Source organism: Zonotrichia albicollis, chromosome 1 (genome assembly GCF_047830755.1).
Source record: "Zonotrichia albicollis isolate bZonAlb1 chromosome 1, bZonAlb1.hap1, whole genome shotgun sequence".
NCBI classification, from domain to species: Eukaryota; Metazoa; Chordata; class Aves; order Passeriformes; family Passerellidae; genus Zonotrichia; species Zonotrichia albicollis.
This window is the reverse complement of record NC_133819.1, coordinates 8,898,513-8,923,448: the sequence shown is the minus strand read 5'-3', so window position 1 is coordinate 8,923,448 and position 24,936 is coordinate 8,898,513. Positions and strand designations below refer to the sequence as shown.

The 24,936-nt window shown below is 39.3% G+C and overlaps 1 protein-coding gene across 1 annotated transcript in view; it reads right to left on the bottom strand.

Moving 5' to 3' along the window:
• Window positions 1–4,100: 4,100 nt before the first annotated feature.
• Window positions 4,101–24,936, bottom strand: part of UBE3C (ubiquitin protein ligase E3C) — a 72,577-nt gene continuing 51,741 nt past the window's right edge. The window contains exons 19-23 of the mRNA XM_005480413.4: window positions 18,441–18,653; window positions 10,810–10,998; window positions 10,647–10,713; window positions 9,685–9,815; window positions 4,101–6,576 (exon numbers count right to left, since the gene is read on the bottom strand). Coding sequence (XP_005480470.1) covers window positions 6,406–6,576; window positions 9,685–9,815; window positions 10,647–10,713; window positions 10,810–10,998; window positions 18,441–18,653 — 771 coding nt within the window. The 3' untranslated portion in view covers window positions 4,101–6,405. The remainder of the gene's footprint in view (window positions 6,577–9,684; window positions 9,816–10,646; window positions 10,714–10,809; window positions 10,999–18,440; window positions 18,654–24,936) is intronic.

Sequence of the window (24,936 nt, the reverse complement as noted above, 5' to 3'; positions counted from 1 at the left end):
TAGGAAATTTGAGCACGCTGCTCCTATAAATACATGAACCAACTCTGCAAACAGAATGTGATTCTGCAGAGCTGTGGACAGGGAGGCTTAGACCCAGACTGGAGAGCAACTATTCTGGCAATAAATGTGGCAGTGATTGAACCATCACACAGGAAGAGCTCATCCCTTGACAGTGTAAAATCAAGCTGCAGGACATCTGTGCCTGCCTTTATTATGCCCCATTTTTGCCATTCAGAATTCCCATGTTTCTCCTGTTTGTCTGATGTGCTTTGCTAAATTCTGGGCTACTCAACCTTCAGAAGAGTTTGCACAAGAGGTTGCACAAGAGGTTGCACTTGGGTGTTTGGCACTGCTGGTGGCAGAAGCAAATATACATTTAGGTGATTTAACACTGGTCCTATGGTTTTTATATCAATGTTTAGCATCCTATCTATAAAAATTTGTGAAAATAATTCAGAACTCAGTTTTTACCAAGTCTGTTATTTTACATTGATAAAAGATTTGCAAAATCCTTGGAAAGTCAAAGCAGCAGTGGAGGTTGAAAAAGCAAAGCCACAAAATCTTAAATCCAACCTTACCTGGTAAGTGCCACTGATTAACAACCACAGGAATGTGACAAGGAAGAGATTTACTGTCACTTAACTCAGTCCCCAGTCACATCAAAGGCCACAGAAGGAATTTTGAAGATGCTGCTGGGGTCACTAACAAGCAAGGCAGAGAAAGATGGTTACAGCCTTGGAAGCTGTGTCATAGCAGGAGAGGCTGAGACAGCTGATGTTGTTCAGCCTGGAGAAGGCTCAGATTCCTTAATATTGCCCCACAGAACAAGAGGCAATGGGCACAAACTGGAAAATAAGAAATGTGTTTAAACCTGATTTAAAAGGTTTTATTGTGAAGTCAATTGAACACTGAAAACAAGTTGCCCAGAGAAACTGTGGATTTTCCATCCAAGACATTCAGAACTCCACAGGTGTAGGTCTTGCCCAACCTGCTGTAGCTGGACCCTGCTTTGAGCTGGGGTTGGAGTAGGTGATCTCCAGACATTCCCCTGACTTCAGCTACTTGGTGTTCTCTTCAATGGATTCAGCCTGTGTAACTTCATTATCACTTTTTGCCTCTCTACACAGATGAGAAATGTAATGCCCTTTCCAGACTACCAGATACATACTGAAAAACAGGTCAGTTACATGGGCATTTGTGCTTTTATTAATGTTACAAATGAGGAAATGCCCTACAAGAGGAGTTTCGTGTAGTTTTATGTTCACCACATTTTTAGTAGCAGGTAAAGCATATATGCTGCTATTTCTAAACATTCAAAAAGAAATATGCACAATACTAACTTTATAAATGTTAAAGTAGAACTAAAAGTGTATTTAGCAATGAAAATAATAAATGAGCAAAGGGAAGTAGGTAAGTCTAATTATCAAAGGAGATAAAAACTAAATTGCACCTTCAGATGAGCCCACATGTGCTAGAATTCCAGAAGAAGCTGAAATTTTTGTGTTTGCTGACAGAGTAGCATTCCTCAATATCAATTACAGCTTCTCAGACTTCTATCCATGGAGTTTTATTCTTTCCAAAGATTCTGAAGAAGTTTTTACAAAGCAGAGCAAGTGCATTGTTTGGAAGACACCCTGAACAAAGGTAACCCTCAGAGCTGCAGCTTCCTTGGCAGAGTGGGGAATCACAGCTCAAAAGCTGAAGGTAGGAACCATCCCAAAGCAGAATAGGAATGTTTGGAAAACAGTGATGACTGAGGCCAGCCATTAACCCAGCCCTGCCAATCCCAGCACTGAACCACGTCCCTCAGTGACACATCTCCAGGAATTTTAAATTCCTCCACCAGCGTGACTCCATCACTGCCATGGGTGGCCAGTTCCATCAGTACTATCAAGACCAAGAAGCAGTTAATATTAGATTCTTTTAAAACTTACTCAGTACCATCAGTTTTTAACAAGAAAATGCACAATTTACTGCAAAAAAATGAGTGTTTCTGCAGAATTTCAAGAAAACTCCAATTATTTTATTCACAAAAGCAGAAGTCAATAAAAATATAGATATCCTGATCAGTTTTACAGACCATGTTAATTTCTTCTCTCCTTCACTGACAGGCAAAGCATCATGAAAAAAAAAAACAAGCATTTACATCACAAACCATTATTAACACAGATTCATGTATATGAGCAAATATTACAGGTCCAACAAATATTCCTCTTTTTCCTTTTTTTTTTCTGTGCTGTAGTGCTTTTCAGTGGTGGCAAGAATATGTGCTAACTGATATTTAACAGTTTTTGGTAGAAACTGAAATGTATGAACTCACTGCATTCAGTTTTTTCTCTGAATTCCAAACCCATGTACAGGATTTATTGAGAATGTTTGTGCTATATTATTCAAGTGATGCCAAAAAAAAAAAAAGTCAACACTGCTACTAATAGCATCAGGAAGCTCATTTTTTATTATTTTTATGGAGCACCTCCCCAAAAAATACCTGAAGATATCCTCCTCATTCAAATCAAACTTCTGTCAGCTGAGTGTTTATGCAGGGAACTGGAGCAAAATCTTCCCTCTTCTAAAGATATAGAAATGTTCCCTAGAAATCAGCTTTGTTACATTTATACAAGTCTGGCTTTCAGGACCATGATGGAAGACAACAGAGATTAAGTACAAGGCCAATTACTCTTGGTTTGGTTTGCTGTGCTTTATTTTATTTTAATCTACCTAATAGGACTGAACCCCCATCTGGAAAAACTCTCACTGGAAGAAAGAAACCAAGTGCTAATTTTATTTCTTTATTCCACTTTTAATGCCTTTGAACTTTGTAGAGGTGAAAAATTTGTGAACTCTTCAATCATATAGACCTTGACAAAAATGTTTGTAGAACAGGTTACAAAACTACAAACCCAAACCTAGTTGAAAACAAAAACCAATCAGAAAATGCTGGCTTTTTCAAAAGCAAGTACTGAACTAGGAGGAAGAAACACTGTAGTACAGAAAGTTACTTTAAGGAAGGGCTGTCTTGTACAGAAACCAACCCCAAACTCATAATTATTACTGCTTTAATTCTGATGATCAAATCTACAATAAAATTCCAGGTTGCTTGCATGCAGAGTGCTCCTGCCTCTGCCTACCTCAACCCTGGGAGCATCACCACTGGGGGACAGTTTGCTCTTCTTTTAAAATCCAGAAAATCCAGCTTCACATAGAAACAATTCTTGCTATGTAAGTGCTACAAGAGATCATTTCTAACCCGCTGCTCCCCAGGACGTGACTGTTACCTCTCACACCTTTACCTCCTGTTCCTTAAAACATCCAGCAATAGATCATTGAAAAGCAGAACTCGTGCTTCACCCTGCGTGCCTGAGAGCAGCTGGCAGAGCTGCAAGCACTGGCTGCTGCCAGGGAAAGCCCCACCGTGCCCTCAGTGCAGCCTGGATCTGAAGGGGTGCAGCTGCACACACCTGTGCACAGGGACACACATCTGCTCTGCCTGCCTGTGCCAGTGTCACATCTACAGGACACAAACGTCACTGAGTGCTGCAGGACAAAGAAATGAAACACCACAGTACTGCCAGCAAACTCAGGTTCTCTCCTGGAGGTTTCCGCAGCTCTGTGCTTGCTGCCATTACAGCCCTGTGCAGTCACACTCCCCCAGCCTACCCTCCCTGTGGCTCCCCTGCTCTCCTGGCCACACACAGCAATAGTGGGCACTGGCTCCTTTTCAAAAGCACAAAGTGGACAGTACCAGTCACCAGTACTTGGCATGACTCCAACACAATCTTCAAAATACAAATATTTAATAGAAAAATTTAATTTAATTTTACAAAATACAGATACAACACTACTCAATGTAGCAAAATAATGGAATTGAAAAATAATTTCAAAATATTTAAAGCATTAGGTTCTAAAATAAATAATGCTATCTAAAAGAAGTGTTCAGGTTTTGCAATTAGGAGGAGGCAGTTTCACTATTACTGATCTCTTCAACTTCTTTACAAGTTTCATAATTTATGTAGAAAAATATACAAGAAAAGAATTTGGGATAAAGAATAGGTTGAGCATGTAACATTTAACATAAATAAAAAGCCTAAAGCAAAACCAAAAAGAAAACCAATAATTTTATTTCTGTACATCAAGACTACAAATAGTATTTTAACACTTCATTTATTACCCAAATTAAGAAATTATACATTTTTATATGGTTACTAGTAAACATCTTAAAACCACTCAGTTCCCCCACATTTAAAAGGATATTGCTGGTTACTGCTTATTAAATAGGAAATCCAGCAGAGTTTCCAGTAACAGCAAAATATTTTTTTGCATAAGAGATGAATACAAATTTGATTGTAATTTTTGATGATTTAAAATATAAAAGTAAAGTTCAGAGGGATGGACTGATGAATCTTACAGTCTGAACTATAACTCCTTTTCTAAACTCCCTGGAGTTTGCATACGAAACCCTACGATGTGCCTACTGTTAGAGGATCAGCTCCTTCCATGTGAGAGCAATTTTTCTCCCCAGATATCAAATTACATTAAGCAGCATATTCCCACTTACTTTTCTCAGCAGAAATACTGCAGGGAAATGGATATAAAAGCTGTTTAATCACAAAGAGAAGTTAATTTGTTTAGTGTCTACAGCACAGATATGGCATTTAAGATGGAAAGAAATGATAGGGAAAAGGAATGTGAACACCACAGGCTTCAAATATAAAAGATAAAGCCTGATAACTTTGGTTCAAATAACTTTAATAATTATTACATGTATATTTTTCCAAAGTGGTGATTTCTATATGTACTGTATGCAATAGGAGACTGATTCATTTAAAACCAACCAACCATCAACAAACCTGTACAGGCACAAAAGACAGAACAGGACAGAGAAAACCTGGAAAGTCACATCCATTCAGAACAGTGTCCAAGTGATAATGATGCAGCAAAGGTTGAACTTAAAATAATGCAAATCTGTTTTCTTCAAAGTGTTTCAGAAAGCACAAATGGAATATTACACCCATTTTATCTCAGTGTCTACCATCTTGAGGGAAGGTAATATGAAACAAAATCAGTTCTGCAACAACTGTCAGAGCATCATGCACTATGCTGAGTTGGAAGGGGTCAATCAGGATCATCCAGTCCAACTCCTGGTCCTGCACAGCACAACCCAAGAGTCACAAGTGTCTGAGAGCATTTTTCAAATGCTTCTTGAACTCTGGCAGACCTGGGGCTGTGACCACCGCCCTGGGGAGCCTGTTCCAGAGCCCAACCACACTCTGGGTGAGAAACCATTTCATGACACCCAACCTGAACCTTCCCCAGTCCAGCTCCATGCTGTTTCCTCAGGTCTCATCACTGTCACACAGATCAGTGCCTGCCTCTCCTCTTCCCCTCACAAAGTGGTGTTACTGCAGTGAGGTCTCCCCTCAGTCTCCTCCAGGCTGAACAGGCCAAGTGACCTCAGCCACTCCTCACACAGCTTCCCCTCCTGGCCCTGCACCACCCTCATGGCCTCCTCTGGATGCTCTCTAATGGCTCAATGTCTTCTTTATATTGTGGCACCAACACCTGCCCCCAGCACTCAAGGCGAGGCTGTGCCAGCCCAGAGCAGAGTGGGACAATCCCCTCCCCTGCCCAGCTGGCAAGGCTGTGCCTGATGCCCCCAGGACAGGGCTGGCCCTCCTGGCTGCCAGGGCACTGCTGGCTCATGTTCAAATTGCCATCAAGCAGGACCCCAAGGTCCCTTTCCACGGCTGCTCTCCAGCCCCTCATTGCCCAGCCTGTCCACACAGCCAGGGCTGCCCTGTCCCAGGTGCAGAACTCAGCACTTGCCCTGGTTGAATTTCATATGGTTGGTGATTGCCCATCTCTCCATGATTTGTAAACAATTCTACAATATAAGTTACAATGTTAGGTTGTCAGAAATGAGCATTTTCATCCTCTCAGTTCTGGGATATCTGCAAACATCTGCTTGCCTTCCTTCTACAAGATTAATTACAGGATGTTAGCCCTGTCTGATCCCAATGCACCGCACAGTACACAACTTTATTGCCAGTTTGCAAAATTATTTATGTTTGAACAGCACAAAGCCAAAGCTTCATCTTTGGTTAATTTCACTGAGATGTCACTGTTCTTTAAATGTGCTCTTTCTCCACATCAACACAGAAATCAGCCACGCTGCACACAGCATTCATTGTTTTCAGTCATAAAGCAGTGTCAACGCAATATTCAGTAATGGAAGCTAACTAAGAAATCGTGTTTAGAAATGAAACCTATTTGAGGGCATTTGGTAAGACACAAGAGCTGCAGAAATGTAGACAGAATTCCCTTAAAACTGCTTGGGTATGGGTGCTGCTTATAGAGTAGGCACTGGTTCGTTCTTCTGCAGGTCATCCACACAAGCAGGGCTTGGACTCAGCTGAGTTCAAATCCAGCAGCACATTCAATGGCATAGAGGAGCTTGCTTCGCATCAGGTTCTCGTCATAAAACTCAGGAAGCTTCAGCAAGTTCATGCAGGTACTGGCAGTAGGCAGCCTGTCTAAATCTGATCCTCCATTGTGAATGCAAAATGCAGGATATAACTCCTGGAAGATGCAACCAAAACAAAAAACAACCACATATCAAAAAAAGGTATACAAAAGCCAAAACTGCCCTGTAGCAGCTGGCACACATTTCTACAAAGTAAATCACTGGATGAAAACCTGTCACATTGACACTCAAGTGCCATTTCTTTCACTCCTCATACCACCAAAGCCACTCTTGAATTGTGCAGTGTCTCCCTCTGCCTTGTCCCAACAAGATCCACTCATTTGGAACACAGAGAGCAATTTATGTGATTCTAAGGAAAATATAATGATTTGTTGTTGTTCATACAGTCTATGGTACAAATTTGCAGTGCTACACAAACATAATATCAATGGGCATAGGGAGTCTGTAATGATAAAAATTTGTCAAACCCTGATTATTCTTTGATGCATTAACTACTGATCTGAAGAACATGCTTTAAAGACATTTTGTACGTAGTATTTAATTGGTTTAATAATATCCCATTTATCATCTTCCAAAAAGTAGTATAGTGAAAAATATATTTATTTGTTACCTCCAAATCACTGCTTTTGCTGGTAACACAGTATTCATTTTATCAAAAGCTTGCCTGAGGTAAAAAAGTTCTGATTTCAGAAACTGGAAAAAAATTCCAGCTTCAAAGGCAAAAGGTCAATGAGATTCTAAGCTAAATTATTGTTCAAATGGAGGCCTTAAAAGTATTTCATGGCTAAAATGTTGCATTTTTAGTGTTCCTTTCAAAATGCTAATTGAATTCCCCTACTCTAGCTTTAAAAATGGAAAAATGGAGTTCTAAATTGAAATGTCATGCCAAGGGTACCATTTGTTGCATAATTAAATACTGTACACTGGGAAACTGCAATAGCTTGGAAGGTAAAAGTATCATCAATTTATTATGTGACCTGATTGGAACTTAACAATTTTCAACCACACTTTAATAATTTTTTTTTTAATCTGTAACAATCGCATTTATTAAACTTATTAAACTTTAATTAGCTTTAGTAAATGTTATTCTGAACCTGACTCTGGCAATGAAAGTTGAACATTTTTAAATGATGCAAAGCTAGACTATGTTATCTATAAGCTATGACTGTCAAGATATTTCCTAATCTTAAATTAACATGCACTGACTTAAAGAAAACATTCTGGTCCCACAATATAATGCATACATAGAAAACTTCAGAGTGAGAACCTGAAATACACAGGAAACTTCAGAGTGAGAACCAGAAATTGTGTTTCTCCCAGAAAAATACAGCACACACACTGGAAGTGCACACAGATTTTGAAGATGGTTTGTGTTCATGTCTCCCATCAACATAAACACGTTTTCATGCTTACTTGCCTGGCAATACTCAGCACTCCTGTGGCCTCCCACTCTGCATTTCCCAAGCTCCAAACAATGCCCTGTCAGGGGCCAGCAACACATTTCTGCTGATAACAAACACAGTCACCCACTGCCTTTCCAGGCAAGCCCCTGCTCTGGAGGCAAATCCCTGTTCACAGGTCCTGCTGCAGCCACCCCAGCTGAGGTCCCGCTCAGAGCCAGCAGAGCAGCTCTAATGCCCTTTTAGCTGCTTCCTCTGCCAACACTGCAGCCTGTGGCTGAGCATGCAAGCCCCTTGTACAGTGAATTCATCTTTTAACTTACTGTTTTCATGCTGAAAGTCTGGTGACTAATTTTCATTTTTTCCTAGCCATGTCTGCTACAGGCAGTTTGTGGCCCATCTCCCAAGTGAACACACCAACTGCAGCTTTCCACATTTAGCTTTTGAGTGTGCCACTATCAGCCTGAACATTTTTAGACTTTTGAGTCACTTCCTCCATCTCTTCAAATGTCACACCGGATACCTCAAAGCTGGGTACCTACATCTGCATTTCCTCCTCTCCCCTTGTAATTAAAGAGGATGACAACCAATGGGAATTTCTGCTTACTTGGTTTCCCCAGTTGTTTCCCAGTTCTCCCTTCCTTATGTGACTGATGTGCACTGTTCTATCCTGGTCTCATCCCAAAGTTTTCCAATTGCTCTTCCTGCTGTCCTGTAAAATCCTATTTATTGCTAGATTATTGCACAGTGATATCTGCATGGACTTGGGGGGTTTAGGAGAAAAGCCTGCAGACTTTTAAATAAGAAATCACATCAATAGATAAATACCAGAGACAGGATTCATGTGATTCAACAGCCATGTCCACTGTCTCCATATCCCTATCTATGGATACTCTTTACTGTTAAAGGGGATCTGGTTAGCATGTTTTGGGGAGCCTGAGACATGACTCATTTTATCCTGAAGCTGACACATGAACAGTCAGACCAATCAGCAACTGAAAGTGCCAGCTCCAATCCTAGATGTCTATAAAAGGAGTGTGGCTGAGCTATAGATTACAGATACTGAAGATGGAGGATGTTGCCCATCCATCCACATGGTAACACCACCACACAGCACTGAATGTTCCCACATTTTAGAGGAAATAATGGCTGGTTCTTAGCCAAAATTTTGCAGTCCACTGAAATTCATGGGTAGAACAACATCAGAATTTAGTTTCAAGGTGTCTTCACCTTGCCTTGGCCTCTCTTTAGTTTTATCAGCAATAGAGCAGATTTTGATACTTAAGCTTCCCTGTAAATAGCAATCTGGACTGCAGCTGAATATTTTGCTGCTAAGAGTAATGAGATGTGAGCTATAAGCAGATAAATGGCAATTACAAGAAAATACATGTCCTGCTTCAAATGCTTAATTTAAGAGGATCAAATTTCATAACTGCTTTCATATTTTAACTTCTCTTTTGCCTGACTTAGAAGACACTAGGCTTAACCCAACCTGTTGCTTGAAACTGGTAGCAACTCTCCTTCTGCACAACATGAAATGGCAGCAAGGACCTTCCATCACACACAGCAAGTGCCCTAATCAGTGATTTGCAGGCTTATCTAATTTCATAGTTAAAACAGAAAGCAAAAGAACACTTCATTACATATTTTAAAACTGTTCTTATTATACATGCAAATGCAAACATTGAAGCTGTTTCTGTAGTCATGGATGAGAATTCTCAAATTGCAGATTCCTAGACAAGAAAAACTGGAACCAACATCTGCAGCATTTCTAAAAGCTTGCCAGGAAGTCAGAGGACATACCTTGAACCCCAGAAGAGGTGGTCGAGAACAGCTCGTTACAAATTTGAGCAGTTTGCGTTTCTCTTCATCAGTGAAGCTTTCTACAACCCTCCAAAATATTTTAATTACAGGATGGTCTGCTGTGTAGCCACCTACAATGAGATTTAAATGATTTACAGCTAGAATAGTTCTACGTAATAAATAAATTCTTCAGAAAACCTAGCATCAATCTTGAAGGTCTGGGGAAAATATTACAGCCAGCAGGCTTGTATTGTTAACTTCTGGTACCTACATATCTGCCATCACTGCAATTTCAGTTTCATTGCTTACCTATGGCTACTATACCCCTCAGCTTCTTAAATGCAGTTTTCTTCACTGAAGCCTATTTTCAATTAATTTTATTTAGTTCAGTATTTAGCTAGTAACTTCAGATTATTGCCTTTCACTCCAAGAGTGTGCAAAATCTGCAAGACCCAGGATGTTATTGAATGAATCCACTCACCCTGAGGTAAGCTTAGATGTAAACTGATGATTTGGTAGTTACATTTTGATTACATTCATGATAAATGCAGGGACAAATTAAGTATGATACCTTGCATTTTTCACAAGGAAAATATATGATCTCTAGTCAGACTGAGAAATGGTAAGTATCTAAATGAGGCAGTAGAAACTACTATCCCAAAGTAATTTGCAGACTTATTTTCAGATTGATCAGACACAGTCTAATTTTAATTTAGAAAATAAATGCCCTCAAATTCTCTGGCTATAAACTTGCATTTAAGCATGTGAAAAAAATAAACTGTGTATCTCAATTTCCTACTATTTATAGAACTGGGTTGTAATTTTAACCAATTTTCTGAATTTGGCCAAAAGTAACAAGAATGACCCTGCAACTTTTTTTTTAAAAGGTAGAATGAAAAGCAAGTTCAGTTATTCCCAAGTCAGTCATAGCAGATTTTTTTACTTAAGCAAAATATGCTTACCTGAATAGTTTGTGAAAGACTTAAGGTCATCCAAACTAATCGGAACTTGTGCACCAGAAGTCAGAACCTGAGGGCAAAGGAAATGAGAGCGTTCCATTAGAGGCAGAAATGAGCAATGATTTCTGTTAGGGGCAGTTGCTGTGAGCAGCTTTAGGCACAGTACCTGTATTTCCTGCTGGTCAAACATGCGCAGCCACTCGAGGTTGACGACGTTGGCCAGCCCCTGGCGGAAGGCCAGGCAGTGCTGGCGGATCTGCTTGTTCAGCCGGTAGTCGGCCACCAGGTGGATGTACGCGATCCGGTTGGCGCTGGTGACGGGGATGTCCTTCCCACCTGGCTTCAGCTCAACCACCTAAAACACAGCCATGCTCATCACCTGGCAAACTGCACTTCTGTGCCCTAACTGGGAAATGGGGCTGCAAAACATTCTAGTCAGTGATGTATCCCTTTGAAGTTGGCTACCACACATTCAGGAATATTCACCTCAAAGAAGACAGAAGATTAGGAGGAGCTACAAAGGTACAAAGGTGTTTTCTCTGGTTATGTGTAAGAGCACATTCTGTGCACTCAGACCTCCACTGCCAATGCAGCTCATCACACAGCCCCATGGTTTGTCATCAGAAAGCAGGATTAGGCAAGCTGTGTTTGACTGGCTGGGCTCCTCCCCAGCTGCTGCTGGTGAATTCTGCAGGGTCACATTATGGTAAAGCAATGGCTGCTGTGTAGCAGCCCCAGAGCCTGCAAGGGTTCCCTGGGGGTCAGCAGCCTAGGATAGGAAATGCCTAGTCATGATGACTGGACCTTAGAAGCCCCTCTCTTCCCCCTTTGGACCCTTGCTTATCTCTCTGTAAGACTATAGGCCACTTTCCTTTGACTCTTACTATTGGACAATTTCTAAAACCCCTGTATTCTATAAAAACCTCTACTTTTGCCCAGCTCGGGGGAAGAGCTGTCACTGAGAACCTTCACAGAAGATTCAATAAAGACATTGCTGTGGAACCTCACACAGCCTTCTCCTCTCTCTCCCTGTGTCTGCCTACTGGCACCTAGCAAGCAAAGAGCTGAAATCACAATGAGCTGATAATCACTAAAAGAGCTGATATCACTTAAGCTTGCTAAGGTTGCCTGAGGCTAAGAACTGCTTGGGAACTGGGACAGCCTGTGCTGAGCAGGGCTGGGCTATCCGGATCCACTGCAGCCCGCTGGGGACACCCTGAAACCCGGCCGGAGGCTGCGGTACTGCTGAGTCAAAATTCCAAGCTCAGCATTCACAATTCATCCTGTGGAAAATGTACTGTTGTACATACTCAGTATATTCAATCAAAGTAAAAAAAAAACCAACCAAACAAATCAAGTCTTACTGGGAAGCTCAACTTTTGTCCTTCAAGTACACCAAGGTACCTCAGTATGGGAGAATTTTTAAAGAAAAACTCCAGAACTAAAGACACTGTACTTGCATTAAGATATAAACCAGGTTCAAAGATAGCTGTAATTAGAACACTATAGGCCTTCACATATTCTACTCTTTACTACATGAGGTTAATTCAGTTAAGCAGCAGCCCAATTGGAAGGTATTATTAGAGTACTTAAGAGAAGAATTTATAAAACCTAAAAACATAATGCCATCACCTTCTAAACTCTTCCGAAAACTGTTGGTTTTTCCCTACACTCTAGAGTCAGCAATTTCTTCATTTAAACCAACAGTGCACTTCAGTATGTGGTAATAATGGGATCTTTAGAGTACAGAGAATTAAACACATGAAGAGCTTCTTTTCTAACATGTTACCTAGTAATGCAAGCTGTTCATGTACTAAGCAAAATGTGCAAAACGGTATGATTAAAAATTCACAGTGCTTTTGAGCATTCAGACTTTTTCTTGATTCATAGCGCTTTATGACAAAAGAAACCATTAAGATCTGTGAATTCTGACCTCCCAGATCACAGGCCAAAGGATTCTGTCTAGAGATTCCTGTATTCAACTCCATAAATCCACAGATGAGTTAGAGCCCATTTTTAGAGACGTGCAATCCTGTGATTCTGCATCTACCACTTTCTTTGATAAGCTACCACAACCTGAATTACAACAGGTGTTAAAAATATGTCTTACTTCCCACGTTAATCCTTCAGCTGCAAGCTTCTGGCTTTTCTTAGCTCCTACAGTAAAAAAACTCATCAGTACTCCACCATGTCTGTGTGCAGGCACTGATAATGCTTAAACCCTACTCCTGCAAGAATTAAGCAAAAGGAAGGTGTCAGTGTAGGTGGCACCATTTCACACCCTATACAGATGACTTTGTTCCTTCCACAGGGGCCAGGAGGGCTCTCTGGGATCCATCACAGCACCTGGCTTGGGATACAGTCAGGGATCATTTCCAGAAGGGACAGGCCAGTGCCTGGGGCCAATGGCTGGCCTGAGGGTATTTTTACTGGTAAAGTCCACATAGAGTATTAACAGAAGTGTGGGACATGCTCCATACCACAGTGGAAACAGCTGATGGGAAGGGGCTCCTGCACTGCTGAGCTCTCTGTGCTTCATCCACTGTACTAATTTTACTACTGTTGCTGAACAGTTAATTATCTGATTAATCCAATTATTGACAAGAAGTATTCTAATTTTTACTTTAAATCCAATGGGTAAAGTTTGTTGATACCTATTGTCCTTATTTCAGTGTTGAAGAGCTTAGTCAACTCAACTCTTTCCTTCCTCCTCAAATATATCCATGATGTATTACTTAAGGGCAGGAACTTCATTCATCTTCCCAGAGACTTTTACATGGAACTAAAGACAGTTCTTTTAATTTCCTCTTATAAAATACCTTTTACAAAGCCTAACAAGACCAGAAAGCTTTCTCTTACTTCTTAAATTCTCATCCTCTTTAGCTTTACAAGATCAGAGCAACCAGAGATGTTCCACATGAACAGATCAGTGTTGTGACCTCAGTATTACTAACACTTCACTATCTACCCACTTACAAACCTTCTCTGCTTGTTTTGTACAACTGCAGAATCCCTTGAGTTTTTGGCACCAATTAATCCCTCTCTCTGAGGTATGGACACACTGAATTAGGCCATTAAAATGCATTAAAGCATATCTGTATCACCTAACTCATCAAGCATCTCTTAAGAATATGCACACCCAACAATACACTAACAGCTATCACTCCATGTGCATACAACAATTTCTGTGAGCTCAGTATTTACACTAAAAGATGCTTGAACTGACCTCCTTCCTAAAACAGCCCAAGGGAACTACTGGCAGGGTGTTCTAGAAAACTTCTGTATTTTAAGTTCATCCCAGCACTAGGTGAAGTAAAATGTCTGACCTTCCCTGCAGGCCAGTAAACAGAAATCAGGACACAGATTAATTTACATTTGCGTTGTAATAGCACTGGCTCCAAAGTGCTCTAGGGATGTCAGGAAAGCTGTATTCATTCTATAATAAAAAGCTGTTCTGTTCCTATAAAGTTCTTCCTTCAAAACAAAGGAAAAAAAAAGGTGTTGCACTCTTTCTGACCACTATTTTTAGAGAAGAGGACAAAGTTGTTTTGTTTTTTAAATACTATTATTCCTTTCATTTTTATATTTTTAAGTAGCAAATGTTGATTTCTGATCCAGCAACATTTCTGTAGCTGCCCTTCCTCCCCAGAGCCCTGCATTGCCACAAGTACAGGCACAGCACTCACTTAAGGGCATTTCCTGGGATTTTCCAGAGACCCAACTATCAATTTTCAGAGTTTGCCAGTGTGAGGATAATTTTACCACTGTTGTGTAAAAGTATCATCCAAGACCAAAGGAAAAGGGATAAAAGAACACAAATAACAAATATATTATGCCAAAAAGGCAAAGAAGGATGTAAAATAGAAACCAGTAACATTTGGTAAGCATAAAACTGAAGTAAAGGTAGATGCACTCTGTTTTCATGGCATTAAAGGAACTATTGTAGAATTTCCTCTTATTTCTAAAATTTAGGAATGATTGTTGAAGAGTCCCTTTTCAAAAAGGCCATAGCACAACTTAATAGATCTTAAACACGTAATCAGCTTCATTTTTATTTTATCCATCCAGTCTTGGCCACTAGATGGGGCAAGCCAATAACCCAGGTTACCCGGGACAGCCACACGAGGAAACCACTGTCCTGTGTCATCTGTTTCTGTTCTGCATATCTAAGTTTAAACAAACAAACAAAAAGCATTTTAACTTGGTTTGTAATCAAAACCGCATGTACTAAAGGCAATCAAACCATAGATATCCTTTAGGTGAGTATTCAGATTGTTCAGACAAATTTGATTCCCAACTCACAAAGTGCATCTTCAAAATGAAGGGGAAACACCAAAAGGGGACAGAAAAGTCCCATATGAAGACGTAAGACACTTTATCTCTTCACAGAATCACAGAATCTCCAGTGCAATATCATTAAGTGCTTACAGATATTCAAGAATTCCTACAAGATGTGAATCTTTTCTCTTGGGCTCTCATCACTTTTGTTCACATCACCCCTACAGTTTTTCCCCCTTTTGAAAAGAAGTCAATAAAGGGTTTTTCCCTTTTCCTGTCATCTGCCTTCCAGATGTTCATGCAGGAGTTCCAGGTAGGAGATTGCATATGAATGCCTAAAAATGCATTTTCTGTAAGTGTTAGGAATCTGCCTGAGAAGGCTCAGCCTCAGCTTAATTACTTGGCTGCTGAAAAACCTCTAAAATCATTCAGCTAAGCCACTACATCCTAGTAAAGAGGTTGTCAAGACAAACTTTCAAAACTCTTTTTACAGCTTCAAAATTTTCCCCCAAAGAAATTTAAAAGCAAAGAACTCCCCTTTGGTGAGTCAGCATCTTTTCAGAGACAGCAAGGGCATTCACATCTGTTTAAAAAGCCCAAGGTGTCCCTAAACCAAATTCTGTATGATATGGATTTCATAGAAACTGAGTATTTATTATAGTGCTTCTCTGTGGATTTGTGCCTTCACACTTTATTTATGGAATCTTCTGATCACACTCAACTTGTGATCCATGTACTCTCAAGTATCAGTGTGAGACTGATATTCTCAAGCAGAGTTTCTGGGTACAGCATCCAGAATTTCTGAAGGAAGAGGAATGAGTGTTTACATCTCCCTTTTGCCCTGGGCAGCCACAAAACCTGCTTTCCTCACTGAAAGAAGGGGAGGGAGAAAGGCCTGAGAAGAAAAGATATTTTCTTGAATTTGCTAACCTTATTCTTACAGACCTTTCCTAAGCATCTCATCTACAAGATAAAAGGAAAAACTAAATCAATATACAGACCTGTAACCACAGGCTGACCTCCTCTGAGACTTTGCTACTGGCCACCATTTTCTGCAGGAGACCCAACAGCTGAAATGTGGGCTGGTATCACTGCATTAGATAGATCTTTATCAAAAGCTATTTGGGGCTGGAAGATAAGGTTGATGGCATGGCTCCCCTAATTAGCAGGTCTAATGTGCAAATTATTAAGTACCTTTTTCAACTTCTGGTGAATGCACTTTGACAATAGTTTAATGGGGTCTAAAAGCACATTACAGGATTGGAATCAATACACTGATAATAGAATTTCTACCTTCTACTACTGACAGAGGCAATAGAGCCCCTTTTGAATGTGTCTTTCATTGCAGATAATGCTTTTGTGTCACAATTGGTGGATGGACACTGCCATGAGCAGAGCTATTTACAATGATAGATTTATGATGCATTTATTGGGCACTAATTTATTAAACACTAAAGTGGTTGTTTAGCTGAAAACTACATATAATGTACATTCAACCTAAGGAGTGCAAATTAAGCTCTTTTCCCAAAGTGAATTAGCCTTACCTTGGCACAATCAATTAGTATGCAATGGTAACAAGTCAAACAGCAGATAAAATGTATTTATCCATATGAGGTTTATTAAGGTTATGAAATGAAGTATAAAAAGAGACTTGTTGCATTGAAAGGCAGAAAACAGTGATAAGAACCAACGGGTTCTGTTGAACTACAACAGGCAGTGAGTCTCATAAAAAGATGGCTGATACTTTGTGAGTAAAATGTTCAAGTATAAAACCAGCAAACCATCATCAAAATATTTATTTTAACTTACATTTCACCTTGTTATTCAGTAACTCACTAATACATTAAATCTTGCTTTTCAAGTTAGGCCAAACAACTACAAATCATAAGTCTTGAAAATAGCAGCCAAAGCCCTCATTTTAGTTAGATGCTAAACCGGATTTGTGTTAGCTGTGACCAACAAAGCTATTACTTTAAGGAGAATTAAATAAATAGTTTTAGAATTCAGACTTTCCCCTCACTGTTAAAAATCCCAGATAATACTGGAAACTGCCATTTGGTGTGCTCTGCTCCCTGAAACCCAACCTCTGTGTGCTCAGCTCAGTACCAGCCACACAGAGCACTCAGAATGTGCTTTTGGGTCCATCTGCATCACACCTTTATCTCAAGTTTTTGAGTGTTTTTCTAAAGACAGTGCAGGTCAGATGTTTTCATATAGGTAGTGTAATTCAGGGAGGAAAACTACATATGGCACACGTTTAATATTAAATGTTACCTCTCCCCTTTAGTGTGCTTTAGGAATCCCAAATCTGAGGGTACTATTTTAAAATTTAACCCAATCCAGATTTTAGGATCTTCTACAATGACAGGAAATGAATGACAGGAGAGTAAGATAAAACCCAAGCCTGACTCTGTTCAAGCAGAAGTCCTGGCCAGCAAACTTGCCCTGACTTAGGGAGCCTCAGAGAATTCAACTCCCCATTTCCAGGACAGGTCAGTGCCCCTCACTGGAGATGTGCTCAGTCCTGGCCCTGAGCAGCAAACCCAGAGCACTGCTCACCCCCTGCTGGAGTCTGTTCCTGCCTCACAACAGGAGCTGAATTCAGATCTGCTGCTCATCACAGTGTGGTCAGCTCTACTTTTTTCATCCATTATTTGCCATAATCAAGTGTAAGTTTGGAATCCTCAATTTTAAATCCTCAGAACTGAAAGACGAAGCATGACAGAAGACTTTACCTAGGAGGTTACCTGCATTACCACACTAAGGCAGGCTTTAAGAGCTCTAGTGATATTTATTTTCTACTATGAGTGATCTTCAGTAGACACGACAGAGCAAATAAAAGCTGTAAACAAATTATATGGTGCAACTGCATTAAAAACTCAGACTTAAGGATCTAAGTAACTGCTTTTCAGAAACACTAACACCATTCATCCCCTCTGACTAATCTGGTATCTCAAGCCTTAAAAAAAAAGGGGTGGGGGCTAATAAAAAAATTGAGGTTGATCAAACTTCAGGCCCTCTTACTTTGTAAATTACAGATAAATGAGACAATACTTATCTCACAAGAAAGAGTCTTTACTATCAGTATTATTTAAAACCTGTTTGATTGCTACCTGCAACTCTAGAACTAGGCAGTACTTCTGTAGTTTACACATCAAAGTTTTGCTATTATTACAAGTGCAATTGAAGAAACGATTTTTTTTTTCAAGAAAGATTCTCAAGCAATAGAACTTTATATGTATGACTGTTAGAAAATCACTGCAGTTTACTCCTTAAAAGACCAGACCTTTAAGTAATCATCAAAAGTTTTTTTTTAAAGTACACAGTTAGCTACTCTCTACTCCAAATACTGAACCACAATTCCAACTGATGACTTACAGCACCTTTAACAGCTGTTTCCCATCATATTTAAATTAAAAGATTAATTAGTAGGGATAGTAAAGATTCATCAGTCATAGATGAAAAGAAAATAAAATAAAAAAGAAACTAAAGAAAATAAAAATTCAAAGCCATTCTTACCTGTGCTTCCCCAAGGTCATTATTTACCACGGTGAAGTTGAGTCCAAGTTCTTCCACATCTCCTTCATAGCTCTTTAGAAAAAGCAAATTTTTGTACATCTCTGGGTCTAGTGAAGCTAAATGATGGATGTCAACATCAGCACTTGTCCCTAATAATTTTGAGAGGAAGAAACTAGCAAATGGCAGCTCCACCAGCATATTTTCATAAAGAGCCTGAAAAATAAAGCAATTAAAAGCACATTAGATATTACTGTTTGTAGATGCAAGAATTCAGAAGGTTTCTCAATTTTTGAGTAATTCTGTCCTAATTTGGTGCCTGAGTAGGCTCTTCTAGCATGGAAATAGCTCAAATATTGCATAAATTTAAGAATATTCATCCAAAATTTGAAATGTGAATATTCTTGCAAAATACCAAGGTCCCAAATCTCACAAATTAATTATGTTGTGATTTAAAATGCAAGGTCATTGCTTATCTGTCATTATTCTTTATCCAAACTGCATTTATTTCAGGAAAACTAAGGTTTGCTAAAGGACAATGCAACTGCATCAAGAAGGTCTTACAAAAGAAGTTATCCTCTACTTCCATTGGCAGCATTATTCCATTCATATCAATCACTGCATGTAGAACTGTCATCCCCCTCATCCACTTAGAATAACTCTGCAAACCCAGCACATTTTAAACTAATAAAAACTATCTGGTGCATGTTACAGAGATTCACCTTTGGTGAATTTCACTGCTCTGATGACACAGTCAAAATATCCAAAATATCCTCCTTTCCAAGCCAAGAGCTGACCAGTTCTGTGTCACAGGTCCAATCCTGTCTGTGCCTGATGTCAAAAAATTCATGAACCAAACATGTACCTGACCCAAATCTGTTGACTGCAACCTCAAATTATCCCCAGGAATTTTCACATACCACTCTAGGTTCATCCACTGTATGAGCACATTTCCATGTAATGTAAAGTATCTTTGCACTGTTTTTTATTAAGGCAGTAACAACTGCTTGCTTGGAAGAGAAAAGTACTTATGGTAGCTCTCAGAAGAAGGAGAGGTGCACCCTTCAGGGCTATTCTGAATAAAGCACCACTGCTTTAAAAAGCCCATTCCTGGTACATGCTGCCCTTCTCACTTTCCACTCTGTTTGCCACATCAGCATCTCTACCAGTGACAACCAAATCTTTACAGAAATTTAATAGCAATGCTAGGCTGATCAGACAAGGCATCACCAACATAACATCACTGTAACATCATTGTGTGCTCCCTTTCAAGTCTCCAAGAGCAGAGTTTTGGTGTTACTGAATTTCTTCATAATCTGCTGCAAACTTTGAAAAGGAATCCCACTGAGGGGGAAAAAAAGCCAAAACTAAAAAAAGATGAATAGATGCAGCTCTAATCACTCAATGATATTGCAACAAAGACTTTAAGAAAAATATACACAATTCCTTAAACTTCTGAAAGAACATTTTTCTATGAGGTGAGTTAGACCTTGCAAAAAAAACCTGAGAATAACGAGTTCAAAGCCAAAGGGTGCATTATATTTAGAGCCATATGATTTATTCAAGGTGTAGAAGTCAAAATCCTCATTTGTATAGCTGACTTTAAAAGCAAACTAGAGGGATAAATCATTAATTTGCAATGTGTAAGGTCAGTGTTTGCTGTTCCTGCATTAGTAACAATAAAGCTATTGTAATTCCTTAAATATATCAAAGCTACCCGAATTTAAAATGGAATTCCATCTGTGACTCATAAAATGTAAATGCAGAGGTGTAATTTTTTACACAAGGCAGGTTTAAGCCTTTAGAGCATTCAATATACAAGGACTAATAAATGATAGCACTAAAAACTATGATCACATCAGCTAAATGGATTATAAATTAAATTTCCATAATGTATGCAACTGAAATACAAATGTAGACATAAATCAAGGTATTTTCTAAACACAGGTTAATTACACAAATTCAAAACCTGTCTATTTTTTATGCAAAATAATCCACTTAGCATTTTTCAAACTGGTCTTAAGTCTTCACCACTTGCAACACTTGATCCTAGAAGCCTATCAATAATTCCTTGTCAGGAAGAAAACAGCAATAGGTATATTGAAGAAACTTGTACGTTATTTTTCAAGTGTCTGTCTTTTATGAGTGTTTATTGCAAGAAATTGTGCCAAAATGATTTGAAATAAAAAGGATTAATTATGGTAGAAGCTTTTTAATATAAGTGAGTGCAGCTGCAATGCAATTAATGCAAATTGTGATGCTATCAGGAAAATAAATGTGAACAACATCACTGGCTATTTCTGTTTGCTGCCAAATAACTTCAGTAATTTACTACATTAAGAATCAATAAAAAAATAATGCATTTCAAATGCATCACTATTAATCTTCAGGTAGTTCCAAAGTGAACATTTATAACTTCATCTAAAAACTATATAAAGCATTTTTAAATAAACTAAATTGTGCAACTTGAGAATATCTTTAATTACTCCCTCTCTTAGCTAAGTGATTGCAATATTCAAAATAAAGTATTTTTGGAAAGAAGACAAACAGTAGTGTTTTAATTAGTTTGAAAGTCAAGCTATCCTAATAAAGTTTAATAAAAAATGCACTAAAACTCTGGTGAATAAAGTCATGATGAACTTGGGTTTTACTTCAAAGAGGTGAAGGCCACCATTACAGCCCCAGAACTGCAGAGAAGCTGAGAAGTGCTGTGTACAATATGAGTAAATAATTGAAACTTTTATTTTCTGGATTCCATCTAACTTTTCTGTTTCTCAGTCAGCACAACTGATCAGACTACCTATTCTTGCTAAAAATGTGATTCCACACATTCCTGCCAGGGCAACAAAACCCTCAGCTGCTGATTGCCCTGGGTTTGTTTGCAAGCAGAGCAGTTGGACAGTGGAGGCTACAAGGTCACTACAACCTGAATAAGGTTCACAACTTCCAGATTATTTTTGCTGTGGTTTTTTTGGGCTGTTGGATTTGGGGTTTGCAGGGTGGGTGTGTGTTGGTGGCCACAGCAGGGACACTGAAGTTTCTTCTAAATTAGAGTAATTTCCAGCTCACAGCCATGGCTGAAACAGGGCGGGAATTGCAGAACAATTTGTTTTCACCAGGAGCAAAACCTGGTGGGCTGCCCATGGAAGCCCACCCTGATGGGGATTTTACTAATGCTAAATAAAAGCCAAGAGGGAGACTCCCCTCCTTCCTTGCTTTTCCATACTGGACTGCCTTGGGAAGCTGTAAGTTACCCTGTTTTTAAACTCAGTTTTTTGTCTGTCTGAACTCTGAACTGGCTTTCCACAACATCAACATCAAGGAGGCAGGAGCCCAGATCAGCAACAGGCTAGGGAATGGTGACCACCTCCCCAGAGGAAAGCAGCTCTGTCAGATTAATCAGCTGCAGTGTGAAGCTGCACCATTAGACTACACTTACACAGTCCTTTAATACAATATATGGTCACGCTCTCCACACAGATCTTGTTCTCTTTCTTCCTCTCACAGCCAATGAGCAACAACACTGATGGCAGAAACTGGCTTGCTCTTGGACAGAGATGTCTTCTTCTGTTTGGCTAAATCAGAGCTTCCTGTCCATACACTGCTCCAGGAGCTCAAAGCCAGCAAGTTTACCCAGTTTAACCAATGTCTGTTTTAAAACTAATGTTTATAACTTCGAATACTCTCACCTTTTCAGAAGCTTCCTCTGTGCTTCCTCTGCTTCCTTCAGAAGCTTCACTGTGCAGCAACCACCAATGGAACTGATGCCCTTCTATGCTGAGCTCTGACAGCTCCCATCCCCAGCTTTCCCAGCTGAGCCCCTGACCCCACTGGCTCTGCCCTGCAGTCCCTGAACTGCACAGGCCTGTGGAAGGCAGAGAGTGCAGATGGGAAGTCATGAAAGGAGCAAGTGGTGGCCATGGATGGCATCAGATTTCCACTTTCTAATGTTCAGATGTGGGGGTCAACACCAACAACCTCAGCCCACCCTGCAGAGCTCAGCCTCCCTGCAAGGCTGGGCTATGAACACTTCAGCTGGACAGAAGGGCAATTTGAGGTACAAACTTGGGGTAAGAGGCTGCTCTGAAGCACAGGCAGTGATGTTCACATCAAGGGCAATCCCACAAGCACGGTGATGCTCACAGGGTGACACATTCCCAAGTAGCTAAAAGGCAATGTCTGCTGAAAAGGCCAACCTGGATTTCCCAGCACTCTTTCAAACTCATGTAGATTATGGATGCTCTTTATTTAAAAGCTGACATCTCTATATATTAAAAAAAAAAGTAATTTAAAAGCTTCTGAAATGACTAAACAAAAAAATTTGTATTGCAATAAAAAATTATTTTTAGTACTTTACAACCCAGTGTTCTAATTATGTCAAATCTTTTCTATTTTCTGAAGAGATGGTTAAAATGAGGGTTTTTTCTGGTTAAAAGGCCAAGAGCAATTATTTCACTATGGAAAAAATAGTATTCAGTGAAAGGAACTTCACCCACCTATCTCCCCCTTTGTGAGAATGACTGCAGAACACACTGCAGAATATTAAAAACAACCAAAGTAAGAGAAAGCCTACTGTGGTTAGGAAGTTTTCATTTCACATGCAGTCTGAAGTTATTCCTCTTTTAAATACCCTCAGCCACCTGTGATTACAGTGCAGTTCCACAGTAATTGATTGCTACAGGGAGTGGCCTTTACTCAGTTTGGTGACACAGATCACAATGTGGGCATTTGAAGTGATGAAAATATCATCTTCAGACACAAATATACTGAATGCACTCACTACACAGCTGTGATGTGGAGGAACAAGAAAATTCTTTAAAGTAAGCACCTTTCAGAACAGAGGCATGCAATTAATTTCTGTAATACATTATGGAAGAAGGATCTGGGCTGAAGGACAGCTGCACATAGTGACAAAAAGAGAAGGATGAAATTTCTCTGGACAAGGAGAACTGTCATCCTTTCCTTCTTCCAACAAAATAACAATTGTGCCTGACAGAGACTACAGATGTAACTATCACAACACCATTTAAGTACTCCATAGAGTATTGTTCTCCGATACAAGGTATTGTTCAAATATGACCCCAAGATTGGGGAACTGCTCTTCAGAAAGAGAAGATTCCACACCACATTTTAAATTTGGACAAAATGTAAGCTATTGGAGTAATTTCAACCAGATTAGCCATACACAGCAGAAGTTACACAAGCACAACAACATACTGAATAAGGTTCAACAAATTGCATAAACAAATTTACAGATGAATTAATTTAACCTCCCTCCCTGTAAGGCAGCTTTAGTGCCTTCACTTACATTTTCAGATCTACAACTAATTCTCATTTATTATTTCAACTAAAATCTTTCTTAAGAAAAATAATCAGTCACTGCTGCTACTTTCCATTAATCCCTCACAACCCAGAACTGGATTTTAAAGCATAAACAATGCTAAAGTCATATCCCTAGAAAGATGGGATAAAGCAATAAATGACTGGACTTAAATTCAGTTATTTCCATAATCAGTCCCCAAGACCATAACCCTTTCTATTTCAGTAATTTTAAACAGTTACTATTAAATAATACTTAGCACTTACAGAGTGCAATAGATCTTCAAAGCTGTACAGAACCATTAATAAAAATGATCGAAAAATAGCAAAACCATTAGAACTTCCTTCTACCTTATTATTTATATCCTAGAAATATTTCATCACACTCACAAAGCTATTGGGGGCAGCAGAGACTTTTCAACCCTAATAAAAAAGATTAAAAATTTATGTTAAATTAAAATCAACATGTACTCATATTTTGAAGCATTTTTAGAGCTAACATTTAGTAATCTCTAGATAAAAGAAATTCTTAAAGATGTGCTTAATAATGTGTTTAAAATTGAGGAAACCCCAAAATATATTGTTTCTAATGCCAATACAGTAAAATAAAATTATTTCTCCCCGGTGTGTGTCCCAATGCAATGTGTCCTGTTACCCTGGAGCTCTAAGCCACTGTTTCCAAGCCTCTGAGCAGTAGCAGATGTTAGGATGCATTTGAATCACCACAGTAATGGAAAATCTGGTGCATTATCCTCCCTGTATTACTGTGAAAATTCATTGCTCGCCTTTGTTCTGTCTTTTAGAAGAACAAGAGTCCAAAATTCCACAGCTTGATGCCTGTAATGAGGCTTCAGCAAGCTTCAATAACCCTTGCAGCATTGTGAATATCATTACATTTAAAAATTACTGTTATTGGTTTTTTTTTAAGAAAAAGCCTTTTGAAAATTGGTTTTACTTCAGATTTCCCATTCAGTGTGAATTTGAAGGTCAGTAAGTACAAGCTTATAGAAGTTTCAGAGATTTGAGGTGGCAAGACTCGGGCATAAAGGATGGTACAAATCCCTGAATGGACGGCAGGGGTGTGGCAGCACAGACCAAACTCCTGAACGCAGGACCTGGAAAATGTAAGGATCCATTCCCAAAGACTTCACTGGATCATATCAACTATGATGTCCTTGAG